The sequence below is a fragment of the Patiria miniata genome, unplaced genomic scaffold (genome assembly GCF_015706575.1).
Source record: "Patiria miniata isolate m_02_andy unplaced genomic scaffold, ASM1570657v1 HiC_scaffold_5, whole genome shotgun sequence".
Lineage (NCBI taxonomy): Eukaryota > Metazoa > Echinodermata > Asteroidea > Valvatida > Asterinidae > Patiria > Patiria miniata.
The window spans coordinates 23,213,284-23,229,953 of NW_024037072.1; the positions used below are offsets into that span (position 1 = coordinate 23,213,284).

General features: G+C 41.0%; 1 protein-coding gene across 4 annotated transcripts in view; it reads left to right on the forward strand.

Annotated features, from left to right (window-relative positions):
* Positions 1-16,670, forward strand: part of LOC119741650 (dynein heavy chain 6, axonemal-like) — a 126,775-nt gene that overhangs the window by 61,201 nt on the left and 48,904 nt on the right. For all 4 annotated transcript variants that reach the window (XM_038217483.1, XM_038217484.1, XM_038217486.1 and 1 more), the window contains 12 exons: positions 2,494-2,647; positions 3,193-3,458; positions 5,020-5,298; positions 6,831-7,022; positions 8,342-8,535; positions 8,831-8,959; positions 9,834-9,922; positions 11,346-11,565; positions 12,377-12,547; positions 14,215-14,382; positions 14,847-15,134; positions 15,842-16,003. In XM_038217483.1, coding sequence (XP_038073411.1) covers positions 2,494-2,647; positions 3,193-3,458; positions 5,020-5,298; positions 6,831-7,022; positions 8,342-8,535; positions 8,831-8,959; positions 9,834-9,922; positions 11,346-11,565; positions 12,377-12,547; positions 14,215-14,382; positions 14,847-15,134; positions 15,842-16,003 — 2,312 coding nt within the window. The remainder of the gene's footprint in view (positions 1-2,493; positions 2,648-3,192; positions 3,459-5,019; positions 5,299-6,830; positions 7,023-8,341; positions 8,536-8,830; positions 8,960-9,833; positions 9,923-11,345; positions 11,566-12,376; positions 12,548-14,214; positions 14,383-14,846; positions 15,135-15,841; positions 16,004-16,670) is intronic.

The window sequence follows — 16,670 nt, forward strand, 5'->3', positions numbered from 1 at the left end:
TTTGGTAGGTACTTAGCTTTACATAATCACTCTTGGAGATAGAAGGCATTGAAGAATGTGTCCTGAATTTAAAAAATCTTATATCACATGTAACCAAAACAAAATTGGACCTCAAATTTATAGAATGACCCAAATGCAAAATGTATGTGCTAAGCGTAAATAAGCTGAGAAGAAGTCACAAGCTGTATTCATTGCATGCGATTTAGGCTTGCAGCTTGCTTTTGTTGAATAAAGGTTTTAAGTGCTCAGCAAGTTTCTGTGCTGAACATCTCCATGAAATGCACTCGTGTGGAAATGCTAGCCCTTGCAGTAGACTCTTTGCATCCTGCAGGCATCTTGCATAACAGGATTTCCATTCGGTGTGGAGGAATTAAAAATGGTGGCCTTAGACAAAGCTATAGAGTTATATCTAAAAAAAATCTAGAGAGCATAGTCGCTGTACGTGAATGTGACGACATGGACGCGTAGTTGTCATTCTTCAGGTGGGCAACTTTTGAATTCTTTCTAAATAGAGCTTAGCACATACATTTGCATTTCAGTATTCCAACGTGGGGTCATCCCCCCCCCCCTGAATATTTTTGGCTTTTTCGCAATTTTGCGAAAAAGCCTTTCTTTTTGTTCTGATTTTTTTTTTTTTTTTTTTTATTTCTTTTTGTCGCCAAAATGCCATAGACTTTGTACACGTTTTTTCTACACGCCACTTTTGGCATTAATCTTTGTCAGACATCATTCAAAGTTAGCATAAGCATAGTCCCTATAGCAAAGATGTGCCCCGAAGATTGACGTCATGGTGACGTCATCGACTAATTTATTATAGATTTTTGAATATTTAATTTTTCCCATAGACTTTGTACACGGAAATAAAAAAAAAATGTCGTTTTTCAAAGGGCATTTTTGACTCTTTGCCAGTAATTCATTTACACCAATCTTTGTCTAAGCAAAGACCCTAATTTAAACAACATTGTGTAATGATGACGTCATGATGACGTCATCCGGTGTTTATTTATGGGCAATTAAATTGTGACACTTTTAATATTTAAAAATGCATAAGAAATCAACAGTACGCGTCCGCCGCATTCTTTTGCTAACAAGTGGTAGAATAGGTTGAGGTCTTTATTTCATTCAGTGTGTGTGAAATCACGCGACCCTTGCTTCCGGTCGTAAAAGGCCCAAACCGGAAGTGGCTTATTATTTGAAAGTGGTAATAGATATGAACTTGCTTTTAACGGTGCTAGTGTCTTAGCCGATAGTATTCTTCAAATCATCTACCGATGACGTCATGCAATTTTCGAGCGCCCTCTAGCGACAGGTTGAAAATTTTCAAAAATGTATTTTGAATAGATGTCTGTGGCGAAGTTTGTCGGAATCGCCTAAATATTGGTGTTTATGATGACCTTGACCCACTTAAGACGTGTGCGAAGTTTTAGGCGTATGACGTCATCAGACCGGAAGTTATAATGAAAAGACCCTTTTCCTTCTGAAAATTCCTGAAAAATCAACCATGGCAGTTTTTATATTTGTTTTTACTTTAATTGTCGATTTAAGGGTAGGTCTAAAACATTTCAAAGTTTTGAGGCAATAAGTGAACTCGGACATACCCTGCGCACGCTTAAAACTTCAGGTTGACAATACCTCTGCTTTAAAACATGCACTGGACGTCCACAATGTACATGTACATGCACGTACGTTGTACATACGCACATACATCGTTTGTCAGTCAGCCTGCAGCGCACGTGTGGCTGAGGTCAAATCCTGTCCACAGTGACCGTTTTAGCCGATTCTCGGCTAACTTTGACAGATTTTATGTTCATTCATGCGCATAGTCAGGGATGTATTATTGATAAAAAAAATCATAATGCGGAAAAGCCCTGTGTTCTGTTGCAAACAGACATACAGCTCTAGTTTGTTTTTGGTTTTTTTTGTATCGGAGGAGTGAAGACACCTTTTTGTCTTAAATTTTCAGAAAATAGCTAAAAAGATGTACGTGTACGTGCTGAAAGTGGGAACATCTGGGTATTTCACAGTTGTGCCGTATTCTAATTATACAACTCTCTGCAGTCTACGTAAAGAATGGCCGCACTCTATGGACAAAGCTGAATGTGATGGAGACTTTCCTGTACTGATTCTGTGTTTACCACATGCCGTCCACTGTGCAGCATACCGTGCTGCTTATTTTAAGAGTGACACTGGTCATTCTCAGGGAGTCACATAGGTTCCAGTGCAGCGTACCATTTTATAAGGGGGAGGAGGTGTCATAGGATTTTGCATTTTTCGACTCGACGTTGTGGTGTGCCTGGTTACACCACTCAGGCATGCAACTTTTCCTCGGATCCGCTGATTTCCTTTCTTTTTTACTTCTCATGAATGCCATTACAATTTGAAAAACACTGTACAAAGTCTTGAGTGGTTTGGAATTTCCTCGTTTTTTCTGAATTGGCAGTTGCATGCCTGACCACTACAACCAACAAGTTTTTGGTTTTTTTTGTTGCTCAGATGAGGAGCGTCCAGCGAGCGCCGATAGCACCGGTCGGCCTCCGTCTCGTTCCAACGGCCGACGAGCATCGAGAAGAGAGGAGAAGAAAAAGGAGAAGGAAAAAGAAAAAGAGAAAGAACGCAAAGAGAAACTCCGACAGCAGTCTAAACACAGGTCAGTAATTAAGGATGCATTCCCCGTGCTGTTAATGAGTTTTACCTCAAAAAATAGATTTGTTTTTGCAATTGCTATTTTCCTAGCAATGTACACGTCATTCACTTTGGAATGAGACATTGAACAAAACAATTCACTGATGTTTAGTTATTGAAATATTTCATCACAAAATTTGAATTAGTAGCTGCTAGAAATTAATTCGCCTCTCGCACGGTGGGTTCATTTGTACACAAAATGAAAGCCTTTATTCAGAGGGTTAAAGACGCCAAAAACTGGAACTAATTAATTTTCTCCTTTAAAACAAAACATACAAATTATAAATGCATTAGGAGAAAAAAATGGGAAATTTTTTTTTTCTGAAGACCAGGGGGGTATGCAACTGTAAGTTGGTTTCTAAAGGAATACTAAGTTTTTAGCTAATTAGCAGTGTTGACGTCAAGTCCATGATGACGACTGATACTATTTCATTAGATGCAACTCTGCGAGCACCAGTCTAAAGCGGGTGTTATTTTGACAAAAAAAATCTTCCGCTCACTTTTTTCCAGCTCCAAGGAGTGGTACTTGACAAAGCACCCCGACCAGCTTCTGACACTTCTCGGCAAGATCTTTGTCTTCTGCTACACCTGGTCGGTGGGCGGCAACCTCAAGAGAGAGGACGACAGCGAAGATGACGGCGGCATCTCAGTCGCGCCTCGGACAACTGGCGGAGGGGGAGGAGCCAAGGCAAAGAAAGCGGACATTCCTGATCTGAACATTGCCTATGAGTTTGACACCTTTGTGCACGATATGTTTGATACAGAACCCCCACTAGGTATGTCGACACTTGACCGCACATATGTGACCGAAGTTGCGAATTTGATTTTGCATTATGACATGAAAATCTTTGGAATCAGTTTCTTTTTCTCAAAATTTAATAGTTTGTATTATACAGGGTGTTTAAAAAAAAAAGGAAACCCAACTTCAAAGAATGAGTATGGACAGATGATATGTTTACAATGTTTACTGGCTATACAACTGGTATCATCTGAAAGCTTAATCTCTATGCTTTCCAATGATACTATGTTTAGGTTTTTGAGTCATGCATCAGTGAGCATCATTGTCTTGAAAACTGGATGCAAAAATGCAGTTGGTTCACTTTCATAAAAAAAAACCCACTGGGCACATTGTGCCTATTGTTACGAAAATGTCTGTGAAATGGCTTGAATGATAATCCTCGGGAAAATGGCACATTGTTTTGAACGTGGCTTGGTCAAAACGAGAAATTCATGACAAACAATAAAATCCAGTTTTGAAACCAACCCGACTTGTTTTTTTTGGTTTCTTTTTATGCACTCTTGTCTTCATCTTGAATACTTATTCTCATGCACACCATGCCTGTTGTGTTTGACATGAAAGTGAACCAACTGCAATTTTGCATCAAAATCTCATGACAGTGGCGCTCAGTGATGCATGACCCTGGAAATGTAAACAAGGTATCATTGAAAAGCAAAGAGATTACGTTTTCAGATGATAACAGTTTTATAGCCAGTAAACATTTAGTCTGTCCATACTGGTTCTTCAAAGTTGGGTTTCCTTTTTATTGAAACACCCTGTACATTGCTTGAATAAATCCCCGTCATCTGATTGGTTGGTCGTTGATCACATGTCCTTGAATTATTCGTCCCAACCCACGGCCCGGCCGAACCGCAAAAGTTCTAATCCACGGTGTTAATGCTTTGCACGGTCACACGATTGGTGGCTCTGATCTATCAGATGAGGAGGATTTATTCAAGTTTTGTATAAAACAAATAATAAATGTTTCACATTCGTCCAATGAAAAGAATAATTTAATTCGTTGACAGATGGCATGCTCCATTCCTCTCGGCGATAGCCTGGTGGAATGGAACATTCCATCTGTCACCTCATGAAATTATTCTTACCATTGCATTCATAAACATTCATTGTTTGTATAGAATGCTCCACCAATTTTGAAGAGTAAGGAATAAGTGAAAATTCTAGAAATACTTAATTTCAGTTGATCAACTTTGACTTGTCTTTTGATGCTTTTCCTTTTGGTGTAACCAATTCACCATATGCGTGCAAACTCATAGCGGGTACCAACAAAAGTAATAAAACATTCAAAATCTTCGGACAGTGCCATGTTTTTTGGTGTTGTGTGTGCTCCAATTTTTGTGCAAATGAAAGTTCCCATCTTCTTTTTTGATGGAGCAAAAAATGAAAAAACTTGTTTTTGGTTACTACATCCACTGTAGACTTATGTGCATTTAATCACAATTTCTTTTTTCATTTTTGCGCATAAATGTATATGCTCACTTGAAATACTGAATTTGCTGATTAGGAGTGAAATATAAAGTGCTACGTTCTTCTGACAGGTGTGCGTCTGCCGTCCGGTAGCCGGACCATCTTCCACTACTTTGTGAGCACCGAGAGCGGCAAGTTTGTACCCTGGGATGAACTGGTTCCCTCCACTAAGTCCCTGATTGACAAGGGAGTCAGTCACGTCTCGCTGGGGGAACAGATGGGCCTGACTACCCAGATGAGCAAGAAGGCAACGCGGGAGGATAACGAACTGGTACCGACTGTGGATACCGTCCGGTATTCTTTCCTCGTGGGCTTACTGCTGGTCAACAGACACCCTGTCTTGCTTACAGGTATGAACAAGATTGCTTGGACCATTTATTGACTAGCAGTTTATTTGTGAAGTATTCCTGCATGCTTATATTGGGGGTATACTGTCATGCTCTTCAACACATTTGAATTTACAATAGGTATGTCTTGATGTTATGGAAACAGCTCCCTTTTTTTCACTTCTATTTTGGACATCTGCAATACTCTTCAAAAAGGGCTTTTGATTTTTGTCAGACAGCAGATAATCCGGGCGTTTCACAATGCAGTGCCACGGAGAGTCCATTTTTCAAGTTTACAGTCGACAAAACACGGCCCATTTGAACGAGTGTCAGTAGACAACTGGAGCTAATTTGTTAAGGATTGGGGCATAGCGTTCTGCCGCCTTACAAAAAAAAACACCCATATTGATAAAAAGAAAAGAAAAGGGCAAACAGATACTCGAATCATATGCTTACGAAAATACTGACCAGACAAAGTAACAATTTCATAGTCCGCGCTCCGAATTTGTCGACCAGCTCCCACAATGCACTGGGAAAAATGAACTCTCGGTGGCAAACTCTTGGTGGCGCACCGCATTGTGAAACGCCTGAATTAAAAAGTTGTAAAGTAATTATTCCAAAACTATTTTTTTTTGTATTTCGTTTGATGTATCGTTCAAAGATCTCTCGTGCAAAAGTCACAAATTCATCACGAAACTTCTTGTCATGGTTTTTTTTTTGTACATCATTTTGCATGCAGCTATTCATAACCAGTAGTGCAACCAACATAAGCCCACCAGTATGTCATTATTCTTTTTATCAATTAATTGGACCCTATTTGGTAATTATTCAAATAGCTGAATTAAGGCGAAGTAAAAAAAAACAACATGTTTCTCGTCCCCGCCCGCTTCCTTTTTGGAGGCCGCCTGGATTTTTTTACTATTTTTTATTTTTGAAAAATGCAGTTAAAAAAACACCGAAAAAGTCCATGGTTAAAGCAAATGCATCTAAAACTGTTCATTGTAGACCAATATAACTCTAAATGACACTGTAAATATGTTCAGTTCTCTTGTCCAACTTGTCTTTCATTTTAAAAGTGTCTTTGAACAGTGGAAACATCAACGGTTGCAGGAAATTTTAAAATGGTGGCCATCTTGATAAAAAATAAAAAGCCCCTCTTCCTCCTTTTTTTCAAAAACCTGGACGAGAAACATGTTTTTTTTTATTCGACCTTATCATTTTAGGCTTTTGCTTCAGACTTTACAAAAAGACTAAGGGTGCAGAGCTCAGACTAATAATACAGGGATGAACCTGTTTCTGAACTTCAAGTGCATGTATAACGTTTTCAAATTAATTTTAACCTTTGTTTCGTTTGGAAGAAATGTTGAAGGAGACCAATATGTGGGGCAAAATTAATTGTCAATTTGCAAAGTTCAAAAATTGTAACGATATTCTTTCTCCCCATGTTTCAAAAAAAAAGAATTGATTTAAAGACACGTTGTGCGTTGTTAGTCCCAGTACTGTTTTTTTTTCAATGCTGTCTTTACTTTGTGCTCCCCACCCCTACTTGTGAACAGGTGACTCTGGAGTGGGCAAATCGGCCATCGTCGGCCACATGCTCAAACTCTTGAGCAAAGAGAAAGGAGCCACCACCCAGCTGGGTACCATCCTAGGTGATGTCTTCCATTACTCAGAGCGGGGTACCAACATCCTATCTAATATCAGTGCCTTGACAGCTGGGATACTAGGGGACGATGACGCGGACAGCGGTAAGCAAGCACGCTAAGCTGAAACCTCTTTGTCTGTCTTAAGTTAACGTGGCTCATCAACTGGCTTTTAACCCTGGTTCCCTTGGCATGAAACGACTGAGAATATTTCAGTTGTCCTTGGATGGGTTGCCCGACCAGTGTTGTAGTCACGTCCATCTCGAATCCGTGCAAGTCCATCACAAGTCCCTGCAAGTCCATCACATGTCCCTCAGTTCCAAGTCAAGTCACTAGCTATTCAAATTAACTGTAACAAAAGCATTCCTTTGTCATTGTTCATGCCATTACTTGTGACTTGACTTATGAAAGGACTTGTGAAAAGGATTTGGGAAAGGACTTGTGAAAAGGACTTGTGACTCGACTGCAGCACTGTGCCAGTCCCCCCCAGCTAATACCGGTACCCATTTATACTCCGGGGTGGAAAGAGGGAAGTTGGGGTTAATGCCTTGCCTAAGGACACAACACACTGCAAGCAGCTGGATTCGAACCCCTGAGCCTTCCGACCATGAGTCATGCACACTAACCACCAGGCCATAACCCCCCCCCCCCCCCCCCCCCCGCCCATCATTTTACAAACAAAAGAAACTCTCAATGTCAGCTATTCTAAGGGATCTTAGCCTCTCAAGAAAAGGTTCCTTTACAATCTGACTGACACCAGGGATGTAGTCGAGTCCATCACAAGTTCATTCAGAATTCCAGTCACAAGTCCAGTCACAAATCCAGTCACAAGAAACAGTGGATGAACAACAACAAAGGAATGCCTTTGTCAAAGCTCATTTGAACTGCAGCTGGTGAGTTGAATTTGGACTGGAGGACTTGCAGGGACTTGTGATGGACTTGACCACATCTCTGCCTGACACCTGTTACAGTATAACAGAATTTTCAACTCTGCCACTCCCTTGAATGCTTCAAAGGCATAAAGGATCATTTGCTTTTCATACGTTTTGTTCATTTCTAATGAATACCACTCAAAATCCGAAGACTGTTCAAAACCTAACCTGTTGAAGTTTCAGCTCAGTGGATATTACACTTTTCACAAAAAAAATGAAAAACTATGATCACGAAACACAATTTGTCAATAGCACTCTTAATTTAAAAAAATCAGTCAATAGACTAATTATAATACTTGGAAATCATCTACATTTGTTGATTTCTTCTAAATGACAGCAAGCCAGATGGAGTACTTTCACGGCGTGTTTAGTACCAGTACGATCCTTAATCCAAGTAAGCTTTTTGATAATAATTCATCAGGTTACTTTTGGGATAAATGCAAAATGATCCTGTATGTCTTTAAATATGGATTCCTATCCTTACTTTTGTAGGTATCGGTGTTGCAGACACCATGGATTTGACCTTCATCACTGGCCAGGTGCGACGTGCTACCGGTACCAGCGGTATGGTCACTACTACGCTACAGCTGAGTGCTCAGACCACGGCGGCTAGAGTACGGGCCCAGATTGAGCACAAGCTGATCAAGAAGGGACGAGACACCATGGTGGGGCCAAGAGGCAAAAAGGTATAATATTATAATGAATATTCATTACATGCTGGTATCTGAGAATTGAGCGCAACAGAAAGCAACAAATCGTGGGAATTTTTGACGCTGAAGCACTTGTAACAGTAAAGCTAGCATGCCTAGGATGACAGCATGGAGCGCTGTGGTTCAGACCATGACAGAGAACACAGTGCTTGTGTTCTTGGGCAACACACTTTACTACAATTTCTCTCTCCATCCTGGAGTATAAATGATACAAAGCTATATTAGCACAATCAAATTATTCTCACTGTGTTACTTTTTCCCTCTTTCTTAGGTCCTTGTTTTTGTGGATGATCTGAACCTACCCGCCCCCGAGGTCTATGGAGCCCAACCCCCACTGGAGCTGCTCAGACAGTTCTTAGAGTTTGGAGGATTCTATGACACCAAAAAACTTGCCTGGAAGGTATAATTTGTTTCATGCCATAATCCCATTCCCCTAAAAAAAACATGTTGCTTCTTGACAGTTTTCATGAGTGTTTTGACTGACAGCCTAACAGAAATATGAAAGAAATGAAATTTGATAAAACAAAACTCAGACTCGTACTCAAGTCTGAGTCTGTTTTACACAAACTCTTATTTCCAGCATGTGCGTTTGTCCAAATACTCGTATTCTTCTCCACACAAAAGCCATAGCGCTCAGACCAGATAGTCTGAATGCAAAGGCTATGGCTGCATACATATTACTGGGCTACGGCTTACAGTTGTACACAGGCTTATGGAAGCGGCTTTAGCCACTTCCCAGAGACATGTGTGTTGCTTCCAGCTGTAGCCCAGTCATTCAGGCATAACCAGTAGTTCCTACTGAACCCTTTACGTCTAAGTGTACTTGTGGGATTTGGAAAAAAAGACTTGATTTAAAACACTTGTGGAGCGACTTTTTGAAAAGTGTAGACATTTTGTTTGGTCCAAGTTTTATTGCGTGGTGAAACAATATTCAAATAATGAATGTTTATGAGTGCAATAGTGAGAATGATTCATGAGGTGACAGATGGAATGTTCCATTCCAAGAGGCGCAGCGGAGTGGAATGGAATATTCCATCTGTCACCTCATGGAATTATTCTTTCCATTTCACGAATGTGAAACATTCGTTGTTTGTTTCAACAACATCTGAATAAATCCTTGTCATCTGATTGGTAACATTTAAACTGGCACTATGAATGCCATCAGAGCTGTGTCATAGCACGGCAATGGCAACCGATAGCCGTGCAATGGCAGTTCTATTTACCGTGCAATGGAACTTCTATTATCCTTCTATCTTGTTCTTGAATCGCTGCAGAATATACTGGATGTAACTCTTTGTGGGGCCTGTGCTCCCATGGGAGGTGGCAGAAACCCAGTCAGTCCGAGACTTCTCAAACATTTCTGGTGAGTTGGAGTGATAAATGTTAAAAGCCAATTTCATACTCGGAGTGAATGAAAACACGAACATGAATTCATGACATCATGCCAAGGAATTGCATTATAAATGTTGCAAAAGTTGAACATGTTCCAAGTGTGCACATTTTCACCGGGAGTGTATCATGAAGCAAATTTTCTTGCATTCTGTTGAAGTCTCAGCCAATTTTTACTCAGTAGAAATTTCATCAGTTCACATGCTCAATCAATTTTATTAGTCCCAACAACCCAAATTATCCAACACACCCTGTTTTTTATTCTTGATGGTTTCAGGACATTGCATCTACAGGGATGTCAGTCCTCCTGCAATTGCCTGATTTGAGACTTTATCAAATTGTAAATAACATATTGGCACCATATATGTGTGTTATGAGCACGAGTATGAGTTTAAATACTTTGCCATGTGTACGAGTGTGAGTACAAGTACTTTTTCATGAGTACTAGAACGAGTACCAAAAACTCTCCATGAGTAGGAGCAAATTTAAATGGGTGCATGTGTTCTCAAGGGCTTTTTGCTGTCAAACTAGGCATTAAACAAATGCAGAAGCCCCCCAACTGTACAAAATTGGTTCTTTTTCTGGATGTAGCCCTTAAAAAACTTTGAAATTCTCTGGGAGAAAATTTGCAAGAGTACAAGAATGAGTACTTTGCCATGAGTAAGAGTATGAGTACAAGTAAGAGTACATTCTCATGAGTACAATTACGATTACCAAAAAATGTACCCCAGTATGAGTACGAGAACGAGTGCTACAACACTGATGTATACATGTACCTCCTATATGTATATACCTCAACTTTTAACTCTTTTAGTGCCCGCAAAATTTGAAAAGTTTAACCCTAAGGTGCCGAACTTCGAGCTTTTTTTTTAATTGTTCAAAATTCTGTTAAAAAAAAAGTAAATAAGTTTTACTCACAAAATTTGTTGTTGTTGCTCTCTGGTATATCCTTGGTACATTGGAAAGTCAATAGCAGTCACGTACATAGTGATACACCCTGAAACACTGTCCTGCACACAGGGGAATTCCGCACTTTTTGCAGAAAATACGAGTGTCAGTGCTGCACCCTCTTGCAAGAACTCGAATGAAACAAATAAATACAGGTCGTACCTGAATGAAAATGATATTATTAGAAAGAGCAAGAGCACCCCCTTGTGATAACATGCTTACTCTACCTCGTACATGGCAATCGGCAATTTCGAACTAACAAATATACCTTGTACATGTACGACTTTGGCACTGAAAGAGTTAAGCAAAAATGTCAGAGTCCACTTACATCCTGGCATCTGATGGTTTAATAGTGTAAATGTGTAATCCGCCCATGCCTTCGCACTGGCCTGTGCATGTCTGCAGCCTTTCTCAAGTTGCATTCCTCTTCCTTTTCTGTTTCCCCCCAGCATGATGGCCTTGCCTCAGCCCTCGGTGCGTTCCCTCCAGCACATCTACCAAGTCCAGCTAGGTCGCTTCCTGGAGAACCAGAACTTCTTACCGGAGATACGAGAGCTCCTGACTCCCTTGGTGTCAGCATCCATTGCCGTCTACTACAAGATGTGCGTCAATATGTTGCCAACCCCGGCCAAGTCACACTACACCTTTAACCTGAGAGATCTCTCAAAGGTAATACCTGTTTCAAAGTCTCACTGAACCAAGTAGTACTGGCCATGTTTAAACATTATCATTTTACGTATACCAGTCTTAGTTTAATTTTGATTTGTATAAGTTAATGAATTATTTGTTTAAAAGTTTATAGGATGTATTTTGTCTTTTAGATGTTGTAATTCATAACCGAGCCAACCCTTTAATGGTTCCCAATAACATGATCCTTACCAGTACCTTACCTTACCTCTTAGCAGTGACTCATTTCAACCTAGGTAGATTGTGGTTCTAGACTGGTCAATTTACAAATTTATTTTCCATTTACTTGATTGATTGCAACAGTCAATCTTCTGTCGGAAAACTGTTTAAATGTACTTGATTCAAACCTTGGGAAGTAGTTGGTTCAGTCCGAGTCTGTTAGCATCACTATTTTGCAATTTTGAAGACTCAATTTGGAATTGAGTGGGATTTTAAACTACTACCTCTGGCAAACAGTAAACTTGCCCTGAGCTATCTAGCTCTACATTTGTGGTCTTACAATCTGTCAATTTTGACAATTTCAAAGAATGAAATCCTTGAATTGATAATTTATATTCTCAGTTATCCGGTAGAACTTGTTGAAATATCAAATATAAAGTCTAATTCTTGAATGTACCACATTTTGCTACTTGCCATGTATTATGTAACCAGCCCACCAGGTCACCGTTTGCCTTAGCTGAGGAAATCTAATGGTTTTGGATGCAATGTGGCAAGTTCCAGAATAGTAACATTTTTTTGATATCTTGAATTATAACGAAAGGGTAAAAAGTCATTCAATCATCTTATTATCCAGGTTATCCAGGGCCTGTTGCAAGCCGACGAGACGGTCATCACGTCCACAGACTCGGCCGCGTTGCTCCTGGCCCATGAAGCCACCCGGGTCTTCCACGACAGACTGGTGGATGAGCCTGACAGAAAACGATTCTTTGAATTCCTAGCCGATGATCTCCACAACTACTTCAAGGTTTGTAGTGGTCTGAACACAGCCTGGATATCTTTCACTGTATCATGAAACAAAGTTTACTTTGGCTTTGTAGGCATTGAGAGCAAGAACACTTTTGCATTTTAAAGTTTATACGATTGTTTTTCATGATGATGGTTTATTTTGTAGTTGTGTTTCTGTGGTACTGTGAGTAATGAGTAGGGAAAGATGAGTAAACTTAACCATTTCAAGTCGGATGACGTGAATACATGCAAAGGTTGTGGTATTCGGAACAGATTGCAGAAATATCTATCAGTGACCTGCTCGCAGTGAGGGAGGCGGGAAATATCAGGGTGTGCTACCCGCAGATGATGGCTTGAACCCGTCTGGCATCGAGGTTCATGAAAAACAATCCCGCGCCTGGGTCCGATCAATGTCAAAATAATCCCGGCGCGAAGTGGTTAAGGACAACACAATATGAAGGAAGTCTTGAAAAACGTAGAAGGCACAGTGTATAGTATTTTATTTACTTAGTGCATATTTATGAAACAAAAGCATTACTTTCATTGGTCAATGTCCCAGCGTGTTGGGGGAAGTAAAAGCTGCTTCCCCTGTATGTATGCATGCGGGACACACAAACACTTTTGCCCCACTGGTCGGTAGTACCAGAGAAAGAGAACCTCTTAGATTGGCTCCTGGACTCTCAAATTTGATCATAAGTGAGGTTGCTGGTGGTACCATACCTCCCAACAGACAAAGTATTGTCTGTTTTCCTTGGGACAGATTTTTTTTTCGCAGAATTTTCCACACTTCATAATGAACCTAATTTTGAGACGTGTGATGAAACAAATGCAACATGGTTTATTTATGGGAAGGGGCATGAAATGACTGGTCACTCGATGTTGGCTGACTTTGATAACCTCCACGAGGGGACTTATTAAACCCCTTCCTGCCGGGTTTTTACGCCTCACTGCACAGGCTTATACGCATCACTGCACAGTAGCCTCTGCGCAGTAGCAGCAGTAGAGGCACTACACAGTAGCAACTGACCAGCAGCTGCCCATAGATGGCATACCATAGAATACCGGGCCACGGCTATAGCCATCAGCCGGCGAGGAGGGGTTAACAGATGGGTCTATATCATAGAGCTATATTAAATTACTAGAGCGCTAACTCGTCATTCTGCACGCGGAGACTCTTTTAAGCCGTCCTGGGCGCAGACATTTTGAATTCATGTGCGTGTTTGTAGAACATAATGAAATTAGATGGATTGAATTTTGAAAGTGTACTCTCATGCAACGCGCAAGTAGAACATAAGCAAACAACTTAAGCGCGTCATTGACGGTTCAAAAAAACGTGACGGTAAAAATCATCTGCAGTGAATACGCGCACGCATTGCGCTGTTTGCATAGAGCAAAATGACACGCTCATTTGCTGATCGTGCGTTTCGCTTTTGGGCGTATCGGCTTCGATAACGCACCAGTATGGAAACAAATGCAGATATGCAAATAGTCGTACAAAAGCCATACAAAATTTCTAGGTCTCCATTGGTTTGTGCATAAACATGGATGCGCCCAGCAGGCATTACTTTGTACACAAAGTTAGCGCTCTAGTAATTTAATATAGCTCTATGGTCTATATCCACAGTCCTGCATGAATGGTACTTGACAAATTGTTTGTTTCTTTGATTTTTTTTCTCCAATGTTAAGGTGAAGTGGACCCCCGAGAAGCTTCATGATGAGCCCATATTGTTCGGTGACTTTCTGGACTTGAATGCCCCCTCTGTTGACAGAGTTTATCGTCACATCAGCGATTACGATAAGCTGGCCCAGATACTAGAGGAGTACATGGTGCGAGTGGACTATGGCGCAGGCCAGGTATGGAGCAAGAATAAAACAATAAGATTAGGCCCATATCTAGGGCCACTGAATTTCCACCTTAGCTGAACATAGTAGAGAAATATCAGAAGTCATCTTTTGAAATTTAGCTTTTTGTGCGTACACAAAAAATACATACAAGTGGACATTAAATTATATCTTTACACATTTCTAATTCCAAGCATAAGGTACAATTTATGTAAAGTCTTCAGCAAAGTTGTTTGACATCAACTACATGGCACACATGATGAAGGCGGAATTGCATTTTCTTACACAGTTTTAATGCAGTAATGATAAAAATGGAACGTTCGATTTCCTGAAACGGAAAACACATTTTCGAAATTCAAATATTGAATTTCTATAGTATTTACAACACTGAGGTGTACATGTACCTGGGGTAAATAAAAGAATAGGTAAAATCAAGTTTAAATTAATTTATTGTCATTTTAAATTGTTTGCGTCAGGGTTCCCAACTCATCTTCTTCAAGGAGGCGCTAGAGCACATCGTCCGAGCGGCTCGCGTCTTCAACCAGCCCGGGGGTCACATGGTCCTAGTCGGTCTGGATGGGACAGGCAAGGCCAGCACTGCCCAGCTGGCTAGCCATGTCTCTGGCTGTGTGCTGTACCGATTGACTCTGACCCGGGGCTACGGACAGAGCGACTTCAGGGACGATTTAAAGAAAGTGTTCCGGATCGCCGGGGTGCAGGACAGCAACACGGTCTTCTTGCTGACTGACAGTGATATTGTCAAGGTAGGGAGCTGCTTGTTTGTTTGCTTGCTGGGGTGTTTGTTTGTTTGTTTGTTTGTTTGTTTGCTTGCTTGTTCATGATTTCACAGAGTGATCCTGCATGAATCGAGAGTTGTAGAAGAGTCACCCAGTAGTATGGCTTTTACATGCAAGACAGCATGCATGTGTAGAATGCCATGGTCCAACACCATGGTCCAGTGGTTACGGTGTTTGACTCATGTACGAAGGTGTGGGGGTTCGAACCCTGCCAGGAACATGGTGTTTGTGCCCTTGGGCAAGACACTTAACTACAATTGCCTCTCTCTATCGAGGAGTATAAATGGGTACCTGTGAGGAGGACCAATTGAGCGCTGATATCGGCTGCCGCGTGGTCCCATGGTCTGATGAACGGGGTAATAATTGTAAAGCGCTTTGAGATCGTTGATACGATGGAAAGTGCTATATCAGCACAATTATTATTATTATTATTATGTGGGGGGGGGGGGGGCATACTGATTCTGGCATGCATTGTTTGAAGTCAGATGTTGAAGTCGGGACAAAAATGGTCATTCCTCAGACCAGTCAAGTGAATTAAAATTTGCCTTTCATTTTCTTCTTGTTTGATGTAGCCCTCAGACACAAGGTCTGGCAATAGAGTGCAGGAAATACACAAACTGGCCGTGTAAATGTTTTGTCCATGCTTTTAAATCACATCCTTCTAATCCTTGTAGGAAACGTTCTTGGAGGACATTAACTGCGTGCTGAACTCTGGCGAGGTGCCCGACCTGTTTGACAACGACGACCTGGACTCCATCACCATGGACATGAAAAGAGCCGCCGCCGAGGCCGAGATACCGGACACCAGGGAAGCCGTCTACCAGTTTTTCATCCAGGTACAAATACATTGTTTGTGGGGCCTGTTCAAATTCTCGGAAGCCAAACTCTTCAGGAGGCTGCGTTTGAATTACTTGGATGTGGCTGCAATAACATACAATTGAAGACAGCTTTTTAGTTAAACAGGGTGTGTTCCATTTACAAGAGCAATGCAAACGTTGCTTACCTATTTCCCATTGGCTGTGCACAGAAAGATTGAGTGGACCGCACCCCTGATTTTCTTCAAACTGTACTTTGAATCAAGTTGGAGTGCTTGAACACATCTTTTAAGTAGGATCTAATTTTATCTGGGAAGTGTGACCTGGTGGTTAGGGTTCGTGACTCATGATCAGAGGCTGAGGGGTTCGAATCCAGCTGCTGGCCATATGTTGTGTCCTTGGGCAAGCCACTTCACCCCCACTTGCCTCTCTCCACCCAGGAGTATAAATGGGTACCGGCATTAGCTGGGGAGTAACCTGCGATGGACTAGCATCCCATCCAGGGGGAGTAGAAATATTCACCGTTGTTTCATGCTACCGAAACGGGAGAAAAACGCCGGCCTGATGGGCCACATTTGCGCGTGATAGACCTTTACAATTTTAGCTACATGTCATTCTGTTTTGGCTTATAAGCAAAGATTTTAAACAAAAGATAAAATATGACAAGAAGGATGTTGTTAAATTGAAC